General features: G+C 49.8%; 5 protein-coding genes across 5 annotated transcripts; 3 read left to right on the top strand and 2 right to left on the bottom strand.

Moving 5' to 3' along the window:
* Positions 1 to 454: 454 nt before the first annotated feature.
* Positions 455 to 1,501, top strand: J7337_009828 (uncharacterized protein; the record flags this gene model as incomplete). The annotated part of the gene is made up of 1 exon (XM_044827423.1): positions 455 to 1,501. The coding sequence occupies one exon, from the start codon at positions 455 to 457 to the stop codon at positions 1,499 to 1,501; it is 1,047 nt and encodes a 348-aa protein (XP_044678017.1).
* A 638-nt stretch (positions 1,502 to 2,139) lies between these two features.
* J7337_009829 (uncharacterized protein) lies at positions 2,140 to 3,994 on the bottom strand (the record flags this gene model as incomplete). The annotated part of the gene is made up of 2 exons (XM_044827424.1): positions 2,140 to 3,924; positions 3,992 to 3,994. 2 exons carry the CDS (start codon positions 3,992 to 3,994, stop codon positions 2,140 to 2,142), a joined length of 1,788 nt encoding a protein of 595 aa, XP_044678018.1.
* A 4,407-nt stretch (positions 3,995 to 8,401) lies between these two features.
* Positions 8,402 to 9,556, top strand: J7337_009830 (uncharacterized protein; the record flags this gene model as incomplete). Its single annotated transcript, XM_044827425.1, has 1 exon — positions 8,402 to 9,556. One exon carries the CDS (start codon positions 8,402 to 8,404, stop codon positions 9,554 to 9,556), a length of 1,155 nt encoding a protein of 384 aa, XP_044678019.1.
* Positions 9,557 to 10,936: 1,380 nt separating this feature from the next.
* Positions 10,937 to 11,721, top strand: J7337_009831 (uncharacterized protein; the record flags this gene model as incomplete). Its single annotated transcript, XM_044827426.1, has 2 exons — positions 10,937 to 11,001; positions 11,049 to 11,721. The coding sequence occupies 2 exons, from the start codon at positions 10,937 to 10,939 to the stop codon at positions 11,719 to 11,721; spliced, it is 738 nt and encodes a 245-aa protein (XP_044678020.1).
* A 71-nt stretch (positions 11,722 to 11,792) lies between these two features.
* J7337_009832 (uncharacterized protein) lies at positions 11,793 to 12,443 on the bottom strand (the record flags this gene model as incomplete). Its single annotated transcript, XM_044827427.1, has 1 exon — positions 11,793 to 12,443. One exon carries the CDS (start codon positions 12,441 to 12,443, stop codon positions 11,793 to 11,795), a length of 651 nt encoding a protein of 216 aa, XP_044678021.1.
* Between the last annotated feature and the right edge of the window lie 547 nt (positions 12,444 to 12,990).

The raw sequence follows: 12,990 nt of genomic DNA on the forward strand, positions 1-12,990 counted from the left end.
CAAAGCATCTTGGCAGTCCGGTGTTTTGTGGTTGCAGTCTACTCCCCTGCAAGAGACATTGAGCTAAAAAGAGGCGTTCCAGCCCAGTTGGTACTACGCCCCCGACTCTGGTTTCTCTTAATATCTAACGCTTCCTGCCTCACCTCCGATCCGGCTTCTCAGTCTTGTCTATCACAACCACCACACTCGTTCAGTCTCTATCGTGACTTTTCATTCATTTCCGGCTTCTGCCATTACGATCCTTCCAGCATTCCAGCAACCAGCGTTTCTCACGTTCCAACTCTATCCTTTCTTTTAGTGAAGCAAAACTGTGTCTTGCTCGCTGCCCGACTGTGGAATTGACTTCTACGGCCATTTGAATCGCATCGCAAACCGTTGTCATAGACAAATCTGAAGCTACCGCAAAACCAAACCACCTAACCCAAACCACATCCAAACCACCTCAATCTTCAAAATGAAGTCCGTCGTCGCTTCCATCGGCATGCTTGCCGCCGTTGCCAACGCCTACAACTTCCCCCACCACGCCCACTACCGCCGCGACAACGGTACCGACACCCAGACCACTCTGACCGTCAAGACCACTGTCGTCGAGACCATCACCAGCTGCGCTCCTACCGTCACCAACTGCCCTGCTCGTGACCACACTGCCATTGCTCAGCTCCCTGAGTCCGACAAGGTCACCTACGTTGAGACTAACACCGTTATCCTCACTGAGGTTGTCTGCCCCGTCGCTGACGCCAGCTCTATCTACACCTCTGTCCTCCACGATGCTGAGACCGGTGGTGTAACTGGCAAGACCCTCACTGCCCCTTACACCGCTTCCGTCCCCATGACCACTGGCGGTGCTTACCCTCCCCCTAAGGAGGGCGACAAGACAGTCGTTTCCGACTACACCACCGAGCAGGTTGTCACTCTTACCCAGGGTGACGAGACCATCACCACCACCGTCCACAAGACTCTCCAGACCACCATCACCGTCCCTGCTGGCCCTCAGGTCACCGATGACGGCTCTAAGGGCAACGGTACCCCCGAGGATGATACCACCACTACCACTACCAAGACCAAGACTGGCACCGTCACCAAGACCATTGAGCGCGTCGGTGAGACCAAGCCTGCTTCGGGCGGTGACAACGGCTACAGCACCGGCAAGAGTGAGGAGGAGGGTTCCAAGGGTACTGGCAATGGATCCAACAACGGCGGCTCTGGCTCTGGCAATGGTAACGGCGAGTGTGTCCCTGAGACAGTCACAGTCACCGCCCCTGCCTCCACTGTCTATGTCACTGTTGTCCCTGAGGCCAGCAAGACTGGTAGCTCTGATGATGCTACCGTCACCGACAAGGCTGTCCATGGTGATGACTCTGAGGACGACGATGACGAGGAGGAGTTCTGCGACACCACCACCACCCTCGAGGCTACTGTTACCGTTGTCCCTTACCCTGTCAACGACACTGCCACTGGTGGCTACGCCAAGCCCACTGGCTTCTCCCGCCGTCTCCGATAAATGTCTTGAGACAACTCCTACGTATATGAAGTCTCATCTGTACATTACTCACCATTTGGTCACTTCTTGGTTAGGCATCTAGTGGAAGGGGGAACATCTTTGTATAGGCCAACTACTCCTGGATGTATGACAATTTACTTTTTTTTCTTGCTGCTTCTTCAAAATCAATTCAATGAGAATCATGAACTTTCGTCTTATCTGGTCCACACAACAAATACCCTCTCGGGTTACTTGGTCTTGTTCCCTTTTGACTGTAGCACGCATGGTGTTGGTATATGGAAGCGCTTGTAGATAGATAGACTTGGGTTATGCTTATCTGGAATGTCGGTTCCATAGACCCCTTCCTGTCTCATTGAGTCATAACATATATACATCTTGGTTTTTATACCACACGTGCCTCATGCAGATGTAGTTGTGTAGATGTGAGAAAATAAGCAACAAATATATGAACGCAATGCTCTTCAATGGCTTTTGGGGAAAATCTCATTTCTGGATATTATCTGTACCTGCACTCTGACGCTCAGCTAAGGCCATGCGCATATGCAAACTCATCCAAACCGTAATCCCAACGCCTTGCTCATCCATTCATGCATAGCCCAAGTAGCTTATTTCATCATCTCATATCTTACACAGAGCACTTATCCAAGGACAACCTGCTCATAGGTTCCTTCATCTAGGTACCTCTGTAACACATCCTGTAAAGCAGCTTTTGTCCGACTCAGTTGTGGTGTGAGCCCATCAGCTTGCTGAAGGTTACCACGGATGCTTTCGACGTGGTCTGCTAGTTGCAGGGCTATGGGCTCAAGAGGTGTATTGATAATGTCCTGCTTTTGTGAGCTCTCCAGACGTAAGCTAATGTCATGGAACAAACTTACCTTGAGGCTTCTCTGATCTTTGGTGTCAGTAAGAAAAGTTGTATCATGATCCTTGCTGGCTGGTCTTGATGTCGGTGCCAAAACATGAGCTTTTCGGAACAAATCCTTCCGCTCTCTCGTCTGCGCCCTCGCATTTGCCTCCAATTTCCTAAGCTCTTCATAATCCCTCTCAAGCTCTCTTTCCATCCTCTCCTTCTCCGTCTTCAACAGCTCAACGGCATGCATCCCGGGCACAAGCTGTCTCTCCAACGCCGCTTTCCCATCGAGCACCGCCTCAAAATCAAGCTCCAGCGCACGACCCCCATCAGCATCCAGGCGCCATTTTGTAGTCTTTGATGATGGATTCCCAGGTGGGAAGGGCAGGCCACGGGCGAGTTTACGTTCCATGCGGCGGTAGACGAGATGCAATGCTGCAGAGGCGTGGGTGCGTCGGTTGTTCGTTGGGGCCATGCGTTGCAGGATAGGTTGTTGGGCGAGTTTGAGGATAGATTTAGTAGTGGGAAGTGATGCTCCCGATAGACCGGTCCAGTCTGCAGCGACTTTAGAAGAGCGGATTGTGCGTTTAAAGGGAGCAATGTGGATGTATGGTTTTGGCGGAGAGGCGAGAGATTCGTCTGAGTCGGAGGGTGCATCCTCTTTCTCTTTGCGGCGACTTTTCTTTTTGTTCGTCTCTTGTGGCTCTTCTTGTGGTTCATCCGCGTTCTCAGTTGATGGTCTTCTCCCTTTTGGGCGGCCACGCTTCTTGGGAGCTTCTTCGGGTTGCTGATCTTCTGCGTTCTCCTGTGCTACACGGTCCTTCTTCTTTTTAGACCTTTCAGCCTTGCTGCCCTTGTTGTTGGCATCTTCGCCGAGATTACGCAAGGAATTTCGTGGACTTCGTCGTGGTTGCTCCTCTTCTTCAGGTTCAGGCTCGGGCTCGGGCTCTCTTGCTTCACGACGCTGTCTCTTTCGGGGTGCTAGTGCTGGTGCTGGTTCTGCCTCTTGTTCATCTGGCTCAGGCTCAGGTTGTTGAGCTGCTTTGCGACCCTTTTTTCGTGGTTGGGGCTCTTCCTCTGGCTGCTCTTCCGGCTCTTGAATCTGTTTCTCCTTCGACCTCTTCTTTCGTTTTTGCTTTCCAGCATCTGCTGTTTCCTGCTCAGGCTCCTCATTCTGATCCTTCTCGAGAGATGGGCGTCCTCGCTTCCTCTTTGGTTGGGCTGTCTCCTCTACCGTTTCTGCCTCAGCTTCTTGTTCATCCTGATTCTTCTCTAGTGAAGAGCGGCCGCGTTTCCGTTTTCGTTGCGCTGCATTCTCTGTCGACTTCTGCGCCTTCCCATCTTCCAGTGAAGGTCGACCACGCTTCTTTTTGAGTTTCTCCGCCTGCGCTACTTCTCCCTCGGGCGCATCTTCCTGCGCTGTTTTCTTCGGTCGTCCTCGTTGTTTCGGGCGTGCAGCTTCTTCGACATCGGCTTCGTACTCGTCTGGTCGATCTTGCGACGCGCTGGGGGCTTGTTTGGACGCGTTTGCAGGCCTACCACGCTTGCGCCCTTGGGGTTCTGGATCTGGAGCCTATCAAAGAGAGTGCATGTTAATCGCGATGGTAGTGCGAGTGAACATCTGTTGCTCTATTACTTACCATGGTTTTTGTTGTGTAAGGAAATGGTTTGTTTTGTTTCGTTGATTTAATTACGGGCCAATGAACTCATGATTTGAGTTTCAGCGGCTCCGGAGACGGGGAAGCGGGGCAGTCCGTGTTTGTCCCCGCTCAGATCCGAGATGGAATGGAACGGTTGAAGGATGTCATTCATTCTACGCCTCAATCATGATCCAAATTTAGAGTTACACTATAATGATAACGTGGGCTTTAGACAGTTTCAGTCCTTATAAGATTATTACTGTGTGTGTTTTACAATGCGGTATCCGCATATCTTAACGGTTTCCTCATCTCATTCTGTCTGTTGAACGCCTACGCACGTAGGCACGCCACTCACTCTGTATCATCAGACCAAGACAGTGGGATCAACACTCGCAACACAAGCCGCACAAATGAGACGATGCTCATCTTGACTAGACTCATCGACCTCAGCTAGAAATGCCAAAACGATAAGCGAAAGTTTAGCCCGTTTGTGCGATGCAGCTCCCCCAATGCTACACGATGATGCCATCAGACGTGTGCCCTCGCGATAGGCACACGCGACAAAACCCCGTTTTCGTCAGACTCTGCAGGACAGACGGTTCGATTCCTCGCAGGAGCGGAATACGCAAATGCGTGATGACGATGATGGGCCGTTGAACAGCGTCTGCGTCTCGGTACCGAACAATGGGGTATCAGTACCCTCATGATCCTTCAAGTACTGTACTGTCTGCACCTTGATTTTCAAGCTGGTAACGTATCATGTGTTTTCTCTCCTTTGTTGTGCGTTGCTCTGCAACTCACCGAGTGTCTTATTCGTTTGATGTTTGACAACTCATGCATTGCATTACGAGGCCAGACAAGACCTTGTCGAGGCTGAATGAATCAATCAAAATCTGACCGACTGAACATTACTGCATCTTTTATCGCCAGACAAATAATTACCGCGCACAATTAGTGAGGCATGTAGCACAGTCTCCAGGATTTAAGAGTCATACCAACGTGTCAAAAGTCTCAACAGTGGTTCCCATCGACTAACACAAACAATGCCCTTGTCCGATTCCCTGTGGATGGAGAGAATGACAGAGAGAAAAACCACACACAGACTGGACCCTACCTCGAGCATTGATGCCCAAATCATGGATGTCAGTCATGGCCCCTCGTATGGATCTGATAAAATGGGTTGGTCCACGACGGCGCTTAGAAGAAGTTGTGTTTGGTTTTGGGCACTGAGTGATTATTTTGCTTTTCACTCCGAGGGTATCGAAATCTGTGGGATCCATTGAATCGTGCAAGGGTTCTTTTTTAGATGTTTCCACTTGATCAAGGGTTTTTCCATTCAACTTCCATTTCAAGGTTGTTCTCTGTGTTGGCAAAGACCCGACGCTAGTGCAGGGCTGGTTTAGAATGGGCTCGGTGAGAGTTGACTCCCTGTTTTCACATGAATCTTTGAGGACGTGGAATGGACAGAGCGGGCCGTTCCATGTCTGAGGATTCGCATTGTATTACAGCCTATATTGAGAGCCAAGACTGACCAAGGTTGCTTGTTGGCACTGATATAAAGGCAATGCCCAAGAGGAAAACATGGATAGCTAACCATGGGCAAAGACTCCTCTATGCCAACTCTGATATCCATTATAGAAGTGTTAGGTCTTTTCTTGTTGATTTCACATTGATTACTTTTACTTATACACCACATCCACTCTGGACCCCCAATCTGGATACCTCTTCAGTCAGCTTCAGTGTAAAAAAGAGGCGACTGCATAAACCTGTATTAAGACAAGACCTGACTGCGTGATAACGAAACCGTCCGATCAATCAGTCTCAATCTAGACCCGTCAGCCCTCAATTCACCCGGAGCCTCTTCATCCAGACCAAGACCAAGTCTGTGGGGCTAGAAAAGAGTCTTAGTTGAACCTCTTAGACCTCATCCACTGAGACATTGACTATCTACGGACGGCCCAACCTCCTCTTTTTTGTGGTGGTTTGACAGACCCGATCCGAACCCGGCCCCGGCCCCGGCAGTCCAATTTGATCGTCCATCCACTCTCCTCCTCCGTACCAAGACGAAAAAGGCCGCTTCGCTCCTGAAGAGAGCCGAGCAACAGAAACTCTCTGCGCTAGACTGGATTCTTTGAACTAGAAGCGCGGCTGAGGCTCAGATGCAAGGACATTCCTTGTTGTTAGGCTTCTCTTATCTATCCACTGGCCAGGCCTGACTGATTGTCTTCTGTCTGTCTGTCTGTCTGTCTGTCTGTCTGTCTGTCTGTCTGTCTGTCTGTCTGTCTGTCTGTCTGTCTGTCTGTCTGTCTGTCTGTCTGTCTGTCTGTCTGTCTGTCTGTCTGTCTGTCTGTCTGTCTGTCTGTCTGTCTGTCTGTCATCCATCGTCATTTGATCAATGGCATCATCGTTGATCGGCTTCCAACTTTTTGACTTACAGCACTGCTTCTGCAGACTTGATCATCGCTGTACCATTCCGTACCAGGCTGGTACCGTTATGGTAGTTACATACAGGACCTACATAGCTCATCGTTTTTCAAACTGTTGTGCATTTCAATCACTTGCTCATCACTCTTGTCTCTGCCCATCAAACACCGCCGAGCCTATCAAAGGTTGCTCTACCTTACAGTAAAGGTACCCCCCTCCGTCCACAGGCTCCGGTCGGTGCTCGCCATCCGCATCTCACTTGCATTGCATCTGAGGTGCTCTTTACTTTTTTTTTTCTTCTATCTGGCACTTTCCCCTCCTCTTTCTCACACTTTTTATCTTTCTTCTCCTCTTTTCCCTCCTTTTCTTCCTTTTTTGTCATCTTCACTTGGATTCTCTCAAGTGAATGGCAAAAGAGATTGATAATCATCATCAACCTTATTAATCTCGACGAAGAGATTCTTCCTTCTCCGTACTGCACAGACAGAATTGGGTCTTAGCAGTAGCGATATAACTTACTACGAGGCACTACGTACGATATTACGATAAGCGGACTGACAGAGATATCTCGAAGCAATATCTCTCCCGGTCCCTGTCCCCTTTCTAGGACGACTCTATTGCCTGTCTTTGAAGAAAGACTTATCATGACCCCAAACACCAGTCGCATATCATCCTCTCCGTGTTGGAGGTTTCTCCTCTGGGTCCTGGCTCCCTGACTATCGCTACTGTTTATTGCTCACAGCAGACTCATCCATTGATATCTGCCATTGTCTCTCCACTACCAATTGATCGTCACAAATATCGACATCGATCGTATCGACTGGCTTGAGGCCCAAAGTTGAATCAAGCGAGGACCTACCTGACTGACTGAACCTGACGGGACACCCCCCACGACAAGCAAGACCCGGCCTTGACTCGACTCGACTTGGCTTGTGCGTTTGTCCCACGTCTTGTCATCTTCTCCGCTTCTTCTATTTTGTTTCCTGGAACCTTCTATTTTTATTACCGATTTGCGACTCTCCTGAATTACAAGGTCAGTGCTGGCTTTCTTAAAAGTCAAACAACACTTCGGACGTCCTCAAGGGCCTGAAAGAATAAACCGCCCAACCAATTCCATCGCCAATCACCCACCGCATCATTAACCAAACAGCCTGGACTTGACTGGGCTTATTTGACTGGGGCACCCAATCGCCTCCATCTACGTTCCCCTCTTCACTCCCACCGTCGGCCACTTGGGTGCATTGCCTTGCATCGTCTATGCTCTGCTGGCAACTGACTGGACTGGGACTCGACTGGCAGCCCCGCGTAGTATTGGCCTAACCCAAGCCCAGTCTCTGTATCCAATTGCATAACTATACCCACGTCAACGCCCACGCTCACACCCACGCCCACGCCCACGCACTGAGCCCAGCCCAGCCCAGCCAGCACCGCTACCGCTATTGCTACCGCTACTACTGCATCTGCATTTGCTTTGCCTTGCAGTAGCCAACGGTTGCAATTTTTTCCCCTTCCTGCCGTTTTTTGTCTTCCGTCTTTCCTTGTCCTCTTTCCTCTTCGTACCAAGGCAAGGCAACGCATTGTTGTTCACTTGCCTGGTACCTCAACCTCAAACCAGACTAAACCGCCTCACTCAACTACACCTCACTTGATCTCACCTCACCTCACCTTACTATTATATCTTACTCGTTTTACTTCCGGATCGGCTCGCCTCCATCCGTTTGTTTACCCCACACCGAAGCCAACCAAACTACTCGACTACACATCCAATACTTGTCGTTGATCGATAAGACCCTTATCGACCCAAGTTACTTTGTCTTTGACGGTCTTACTCAAGTCCAAGGCTCGAGGCTTATTGGACGATTTATCTGTCTGTCCATCCAAGGTTAACACCTGGACGCAATTGGGATTCCTATTGTCCCATACCATATATACGTTTCTTGTTAGACCTCAACTCTAAGGTCTACCGGTCTATACACCACATCAGCCATGCCGCCAAAAAAGAGCCTTCGGCGGCGGCCCGCGACGCCAAATCTTAACGTCGCTCAACTTCGAGCTCAAGTACAAGAAGTCCAGAATCAACCTCTCACCGCCGACCCCAACTCGCCACCAGAAACCCCCACCACATCGCCGCCCTTCCTACGCAAGACCAGTCTGAAACCTCGGCGCCAACCTGACTTTCATGATTACTTTCAGTCATTGGACTCGGATCCTAACATCAAGCCAACTGGCGATGGACACCAATTCAGCTATCAGCCTTCAGTTGGCCCTCATCAGCTAAGCCCTCGCTCGTCTTCCTCGTCCGGCATGGCCGACGACACCAGTGATGAGGACAGCAGTAGTGAAGATGAGGATGAAGAAGATTCGGCAAGTCCCAGCATACGAAGCATGGGAAATGCTACTGGCCCAGCCGTCTCCTCGCCAATTGACGACTCTGCTATGGAGCTTGGCGACGATGATACCGACAGCTCTAGTGATTCAGACAGTTCAGAATCTGACTCGGGCTCAGAATCCGACAGATCCGGTGCAACAGACGAGGCTGAGACCTCTCACATTACTGTTACTTCAACGGCTACGGCTACAGTTGCTTGTAATTTCACTGTGGAGGATATTGACCCTATGGACAGCGATTGCGACGGACTCGATGTTCTACAACCTACCGAGATTGAATCCAATCGCAGTCGCTCAAGGTCACGAAGCAGGAAAGCCCACAAGACTATGGTCAAGGATTTTAGAAATCTCACTTGCAGCAACGAAACATCAGACAACGAGCAAAGTCCTGAGGGCGAGGGCGAGGGCGAACTCGACGAGGAAGCGCAATTCTTGAAGCGCCGCGAACAAATCAAGAAATTCCGACGTATGAGTATGGGTAGCAGCTTTGGCAAACGGACACACAGCGAGCTCAGCGACTCGGAGGATGAGGGCGAGGGGCTCGACGCCAACGAGGTCGGCTCCAGCGCACGTCGTATGCGGAGAAAGATGCATCGCACCAGCCTATTATTCCATGATCCGCCCCCTGCGCGGATCGAGGAGCTTGAGGAGCCAGACTCCAGTGAGGATGAACTTGTCGCGCACCAGCATCTCGCAAGGGAATTGCCTTATTGGGCTATTGAAATTATGGAGATGGGCTCAAGCTCCAGCTAGAGCGCTGAACCCTGCAAGCCACGCACCACATCAGCTGCGACAGCCATCATGCTACCCCGGCCCGCATAGGCATGAACATTAATGACATTACGAGGACAAGAGGGTGACCAGGGGTCCCTCTGACGACGATAACGACTCACCTTTTCGCATCCCACGAGCATGACACCGCCTACACCGACCAGCCCCTGAGTCTACCGGGGTTTGGGCAACGGTGAACCATTGATTGTGTTCGCCTTACCTGAATCCCATGATCAGTTATGCAATGGGCAGGTACGGATATTGAAGGTTGAGGAGACCATTTGATCAGAAAAATGAAATTGCATGTTTTGCATAGAATTTGCATCCAGGCCGAATACGGAATTGTCACATTTGGATTTCACAGGGATACCTTTAGACTGTTACGATATGTCGAATTTGTTTATTGAAGATATAAAGATGGGCATGATATTTGAGCACAGAAGATCATCATATATATGCGGAGGAGACATGGATATAAGTCTGGCAGACAACATGAAAGCGTTTGGCATTTATCATCACGATTGAAGCAATTCTAGAAGAAATGGGACACACTGAGAGTTTCTTCCTCACCCTTTTATGTAGTGGCAATGAATTGTTGCATAAGTGCTAACGATCGATGGCTTTTCACCTCAAACTGCTAAGATGGCATCGTTTGATGCCACTAACTCCAGCTTCTTTGGAGCCAGAGCATTAGATCATCAGTCTTGCATATCCTCGCAGTTCCTGTCTTCGGCTGTGTAAGTGAAAAGTCTTGTCGTTGTTGATGTACCGAGGGTCGTGATGCTCGAACAGCACTCTGGAAGATCAGGACCTGCAGAAATCTGAACTCTAGTAGAGCTCGGTCGTATAATTTATCTGAGCATATATTATCAAGTGTTTTGGGTTCATGAAGCTACTCTTGATGTTGGTGTTGATTGCAATCATGAATGCTATCCCCAGATACGTGACTGGTCTGCAAGAATTTCCCCACTACTGATATAGAACAGATGAGATATAGTGAGTTTTTGGATGGGCCAACAACATCTATGGCTCTTGCAACATACTAACGTTAGCTAGTCTAATTGTTAGGTTGATGATCAATACCTAGGTAAAGGTACCTACCCTACGTTAGAAGTTGGCGTGTAAGTGATTGTAATGTGGGGGTGGTTATCGATAAGAGCTGCCCGCGTCCCTCGATTGTTTTGAAATTCCACCACTATCGGCAACAGAAGCTACCTATCGTCTATCATCAACTCGCTACTTTGAGGCCATCCTCCTCCGCTCGGATAAGTTGGACACGCACTGTGCATGTTGTGGTTTCTTCGTATATCCAGAATATAGAACTTTTATTAGTACGAGAATCGAACGACGACCACGCCCACCATGTCGCTCATCTCTGCGCACCTCGAACAAATTGGCTATTCCTGCCAGGGAATTGACTCTCTACCGTAGGCAGCACACACTTCCTTCTATTCCAATCGCTAACTTGACTTAGGTTCCCCCCTCCTAAGATCTTCACCAACGCCCTCCTCTCAAATCATGACATCACATCTCTCATCCGTGATACGGAACCGCACGAACGCGCCCTTTTCTCCGTCCCACCACCTCCACCCTCAACAACTCTCAAACCCACAGAGCCAGAGAAGAAAAAGTCCTCGGGTCGACGACAAACTGTCTTTAATGTAGCCTCGGGCGAAGTCACTACAGGACCTCCACCCCGCACTGGCACCCATCCTCGACGACAAACGGCCGTAGCAGCTGTCTTGGGCGGTCAAATGCATGAAGAACTACGGCGCGGAGAATCAGATCGAAAAGGCGATGTCGATGTAAATGTCCTTTTGCGCGGCGCAGAAAAGCTCTGTGGTGTATACGAACTCCCCGGAGCGAGGGAGCGCATCGCTGCGTTGAGGAGTAAACATGCACATGGGAAGAACACAGCGGCATATTACGAAGCGCGCGTCGCGGAGCAGGCAGAACAGTTGGCGAGTCTAGATCACAGAGAGTGGTATGATGAGGAAGAAGAGGAAGAAGAAGAGGGTGAAGTTTGGACGGAGGATGACTTGAGACGGGAGGAGGAGGCGGCGAAGGAGATGGAGGTTAAGAAGAGGGAGTTGCAGGTGAGGCTGAGGCAGATGGAGAAGGATCTTGGTGATTTGATGAGAATGTGATGATACCCTTATGAGATATGAAAATCTTGAACATAGTATTCGACGGTCTATAACACGGGGAGATATGTCCCCTAATTCTTAGCAAGCCGGTCTTCTCTCGCCATAACGAGCTTTTCAAGAATATCTCCAACATCCTCCGCTCCATCAACGGTATACTTATCATTGATGATATACCGTGGTACGCCCCTTATGCCCTTCTCTTGCATCTCACGAACCTCATTGTCAACCTCCTCACCTCCATCATCACCATCCAACCACTCCCGTGCTTCGTCCCTCTCAAGGCCCGCCTTAACCGCTGCGGTCACTAAATCCTCTTTACTAGTGATATCTCCGCCATCTAGGAAATACATTCTCATAATCTCCAGCGCAACCTCTGTCTCCTTGCCCCTAATGCGCCCCAACTTCTCCAACCGATGCGCATCTCTGGTATTGCCAATCGTAGAGTTGAAGTTGAACTCCACCCCCTCTTGTTTGGCAATACCATTGAGGCGAGCTTTGACTGAGGGTACTTGGTCCTCTCCCCATTTTGAGGCTATCTTCGTGATGAGGGGCTGCGTGGGTGTATTGGGATCCAGCTGGTAAGCATGCCATTTGGTGGTGATAGTGTCGGTTGAAGAGACAGTTTTGAGATAGAGAGCTATGGCGCGGGACAAACGGAGGGCGCCGATGAAACACCAGGGGCAAACCGGGTCTGATATGACGGCTATAGAGATCGTAGGCATTATGGCAGCTTTTGTTTGTGATAAATGTAGAGAATCAGGGATGAGATATTGAACTGGATAGGAGAGATATGACGGAAAGATATAAGAGCAGTTTGAGCTGGGATCGGGTGTAAAATACACCCGAGACGGACGACCTTTGGTCAACCCCGATTTATAAGTGCTTGTTCTCGACGCCATCTCTGTCTGAACTTTCAGGAGAAACCAAGCATAAGGTAGCCCCATCAAATTGGGCGGAATTCCGCCGACCAAGGAGATCTGCTTCGTAAGCTATGGATGATATCACCGCAAGCTTGTAGTAAACCTCAGATTGTTCCAAACACATCTAGTAGCAATGCAATTCCTTATTCATTCAGTGGAGATTGCTCTCCGGGTATGATATTCTATCTTGACTTATCCAGGCCCCAACACTCTATCATGCCTGACTAATCTCTATGTGGTCTTCCGTATGGTTCGCGTCTATGCACTTCTCGGGCTCGCTGCGATCGGCCCCCAGGACAAGGACAATAAAAGTCTCCCTGTCTTCGTGGTGTGTCCCAATTATGCGCGC

The sequence above is a fragment of the Fusarium musae genome, chromosome 7 (genome assembly GCF_019915245.1).
Source record: "Fusarium musae strain F31 chromosome 7, whole genome shotgun sequence".
Lineage (NCBI taxonomy): Eukaryota > Fungi > Ascomycota > Sordariomycetes > Hypocreales > Nectriaceae > Fusarium > Fusarium musae.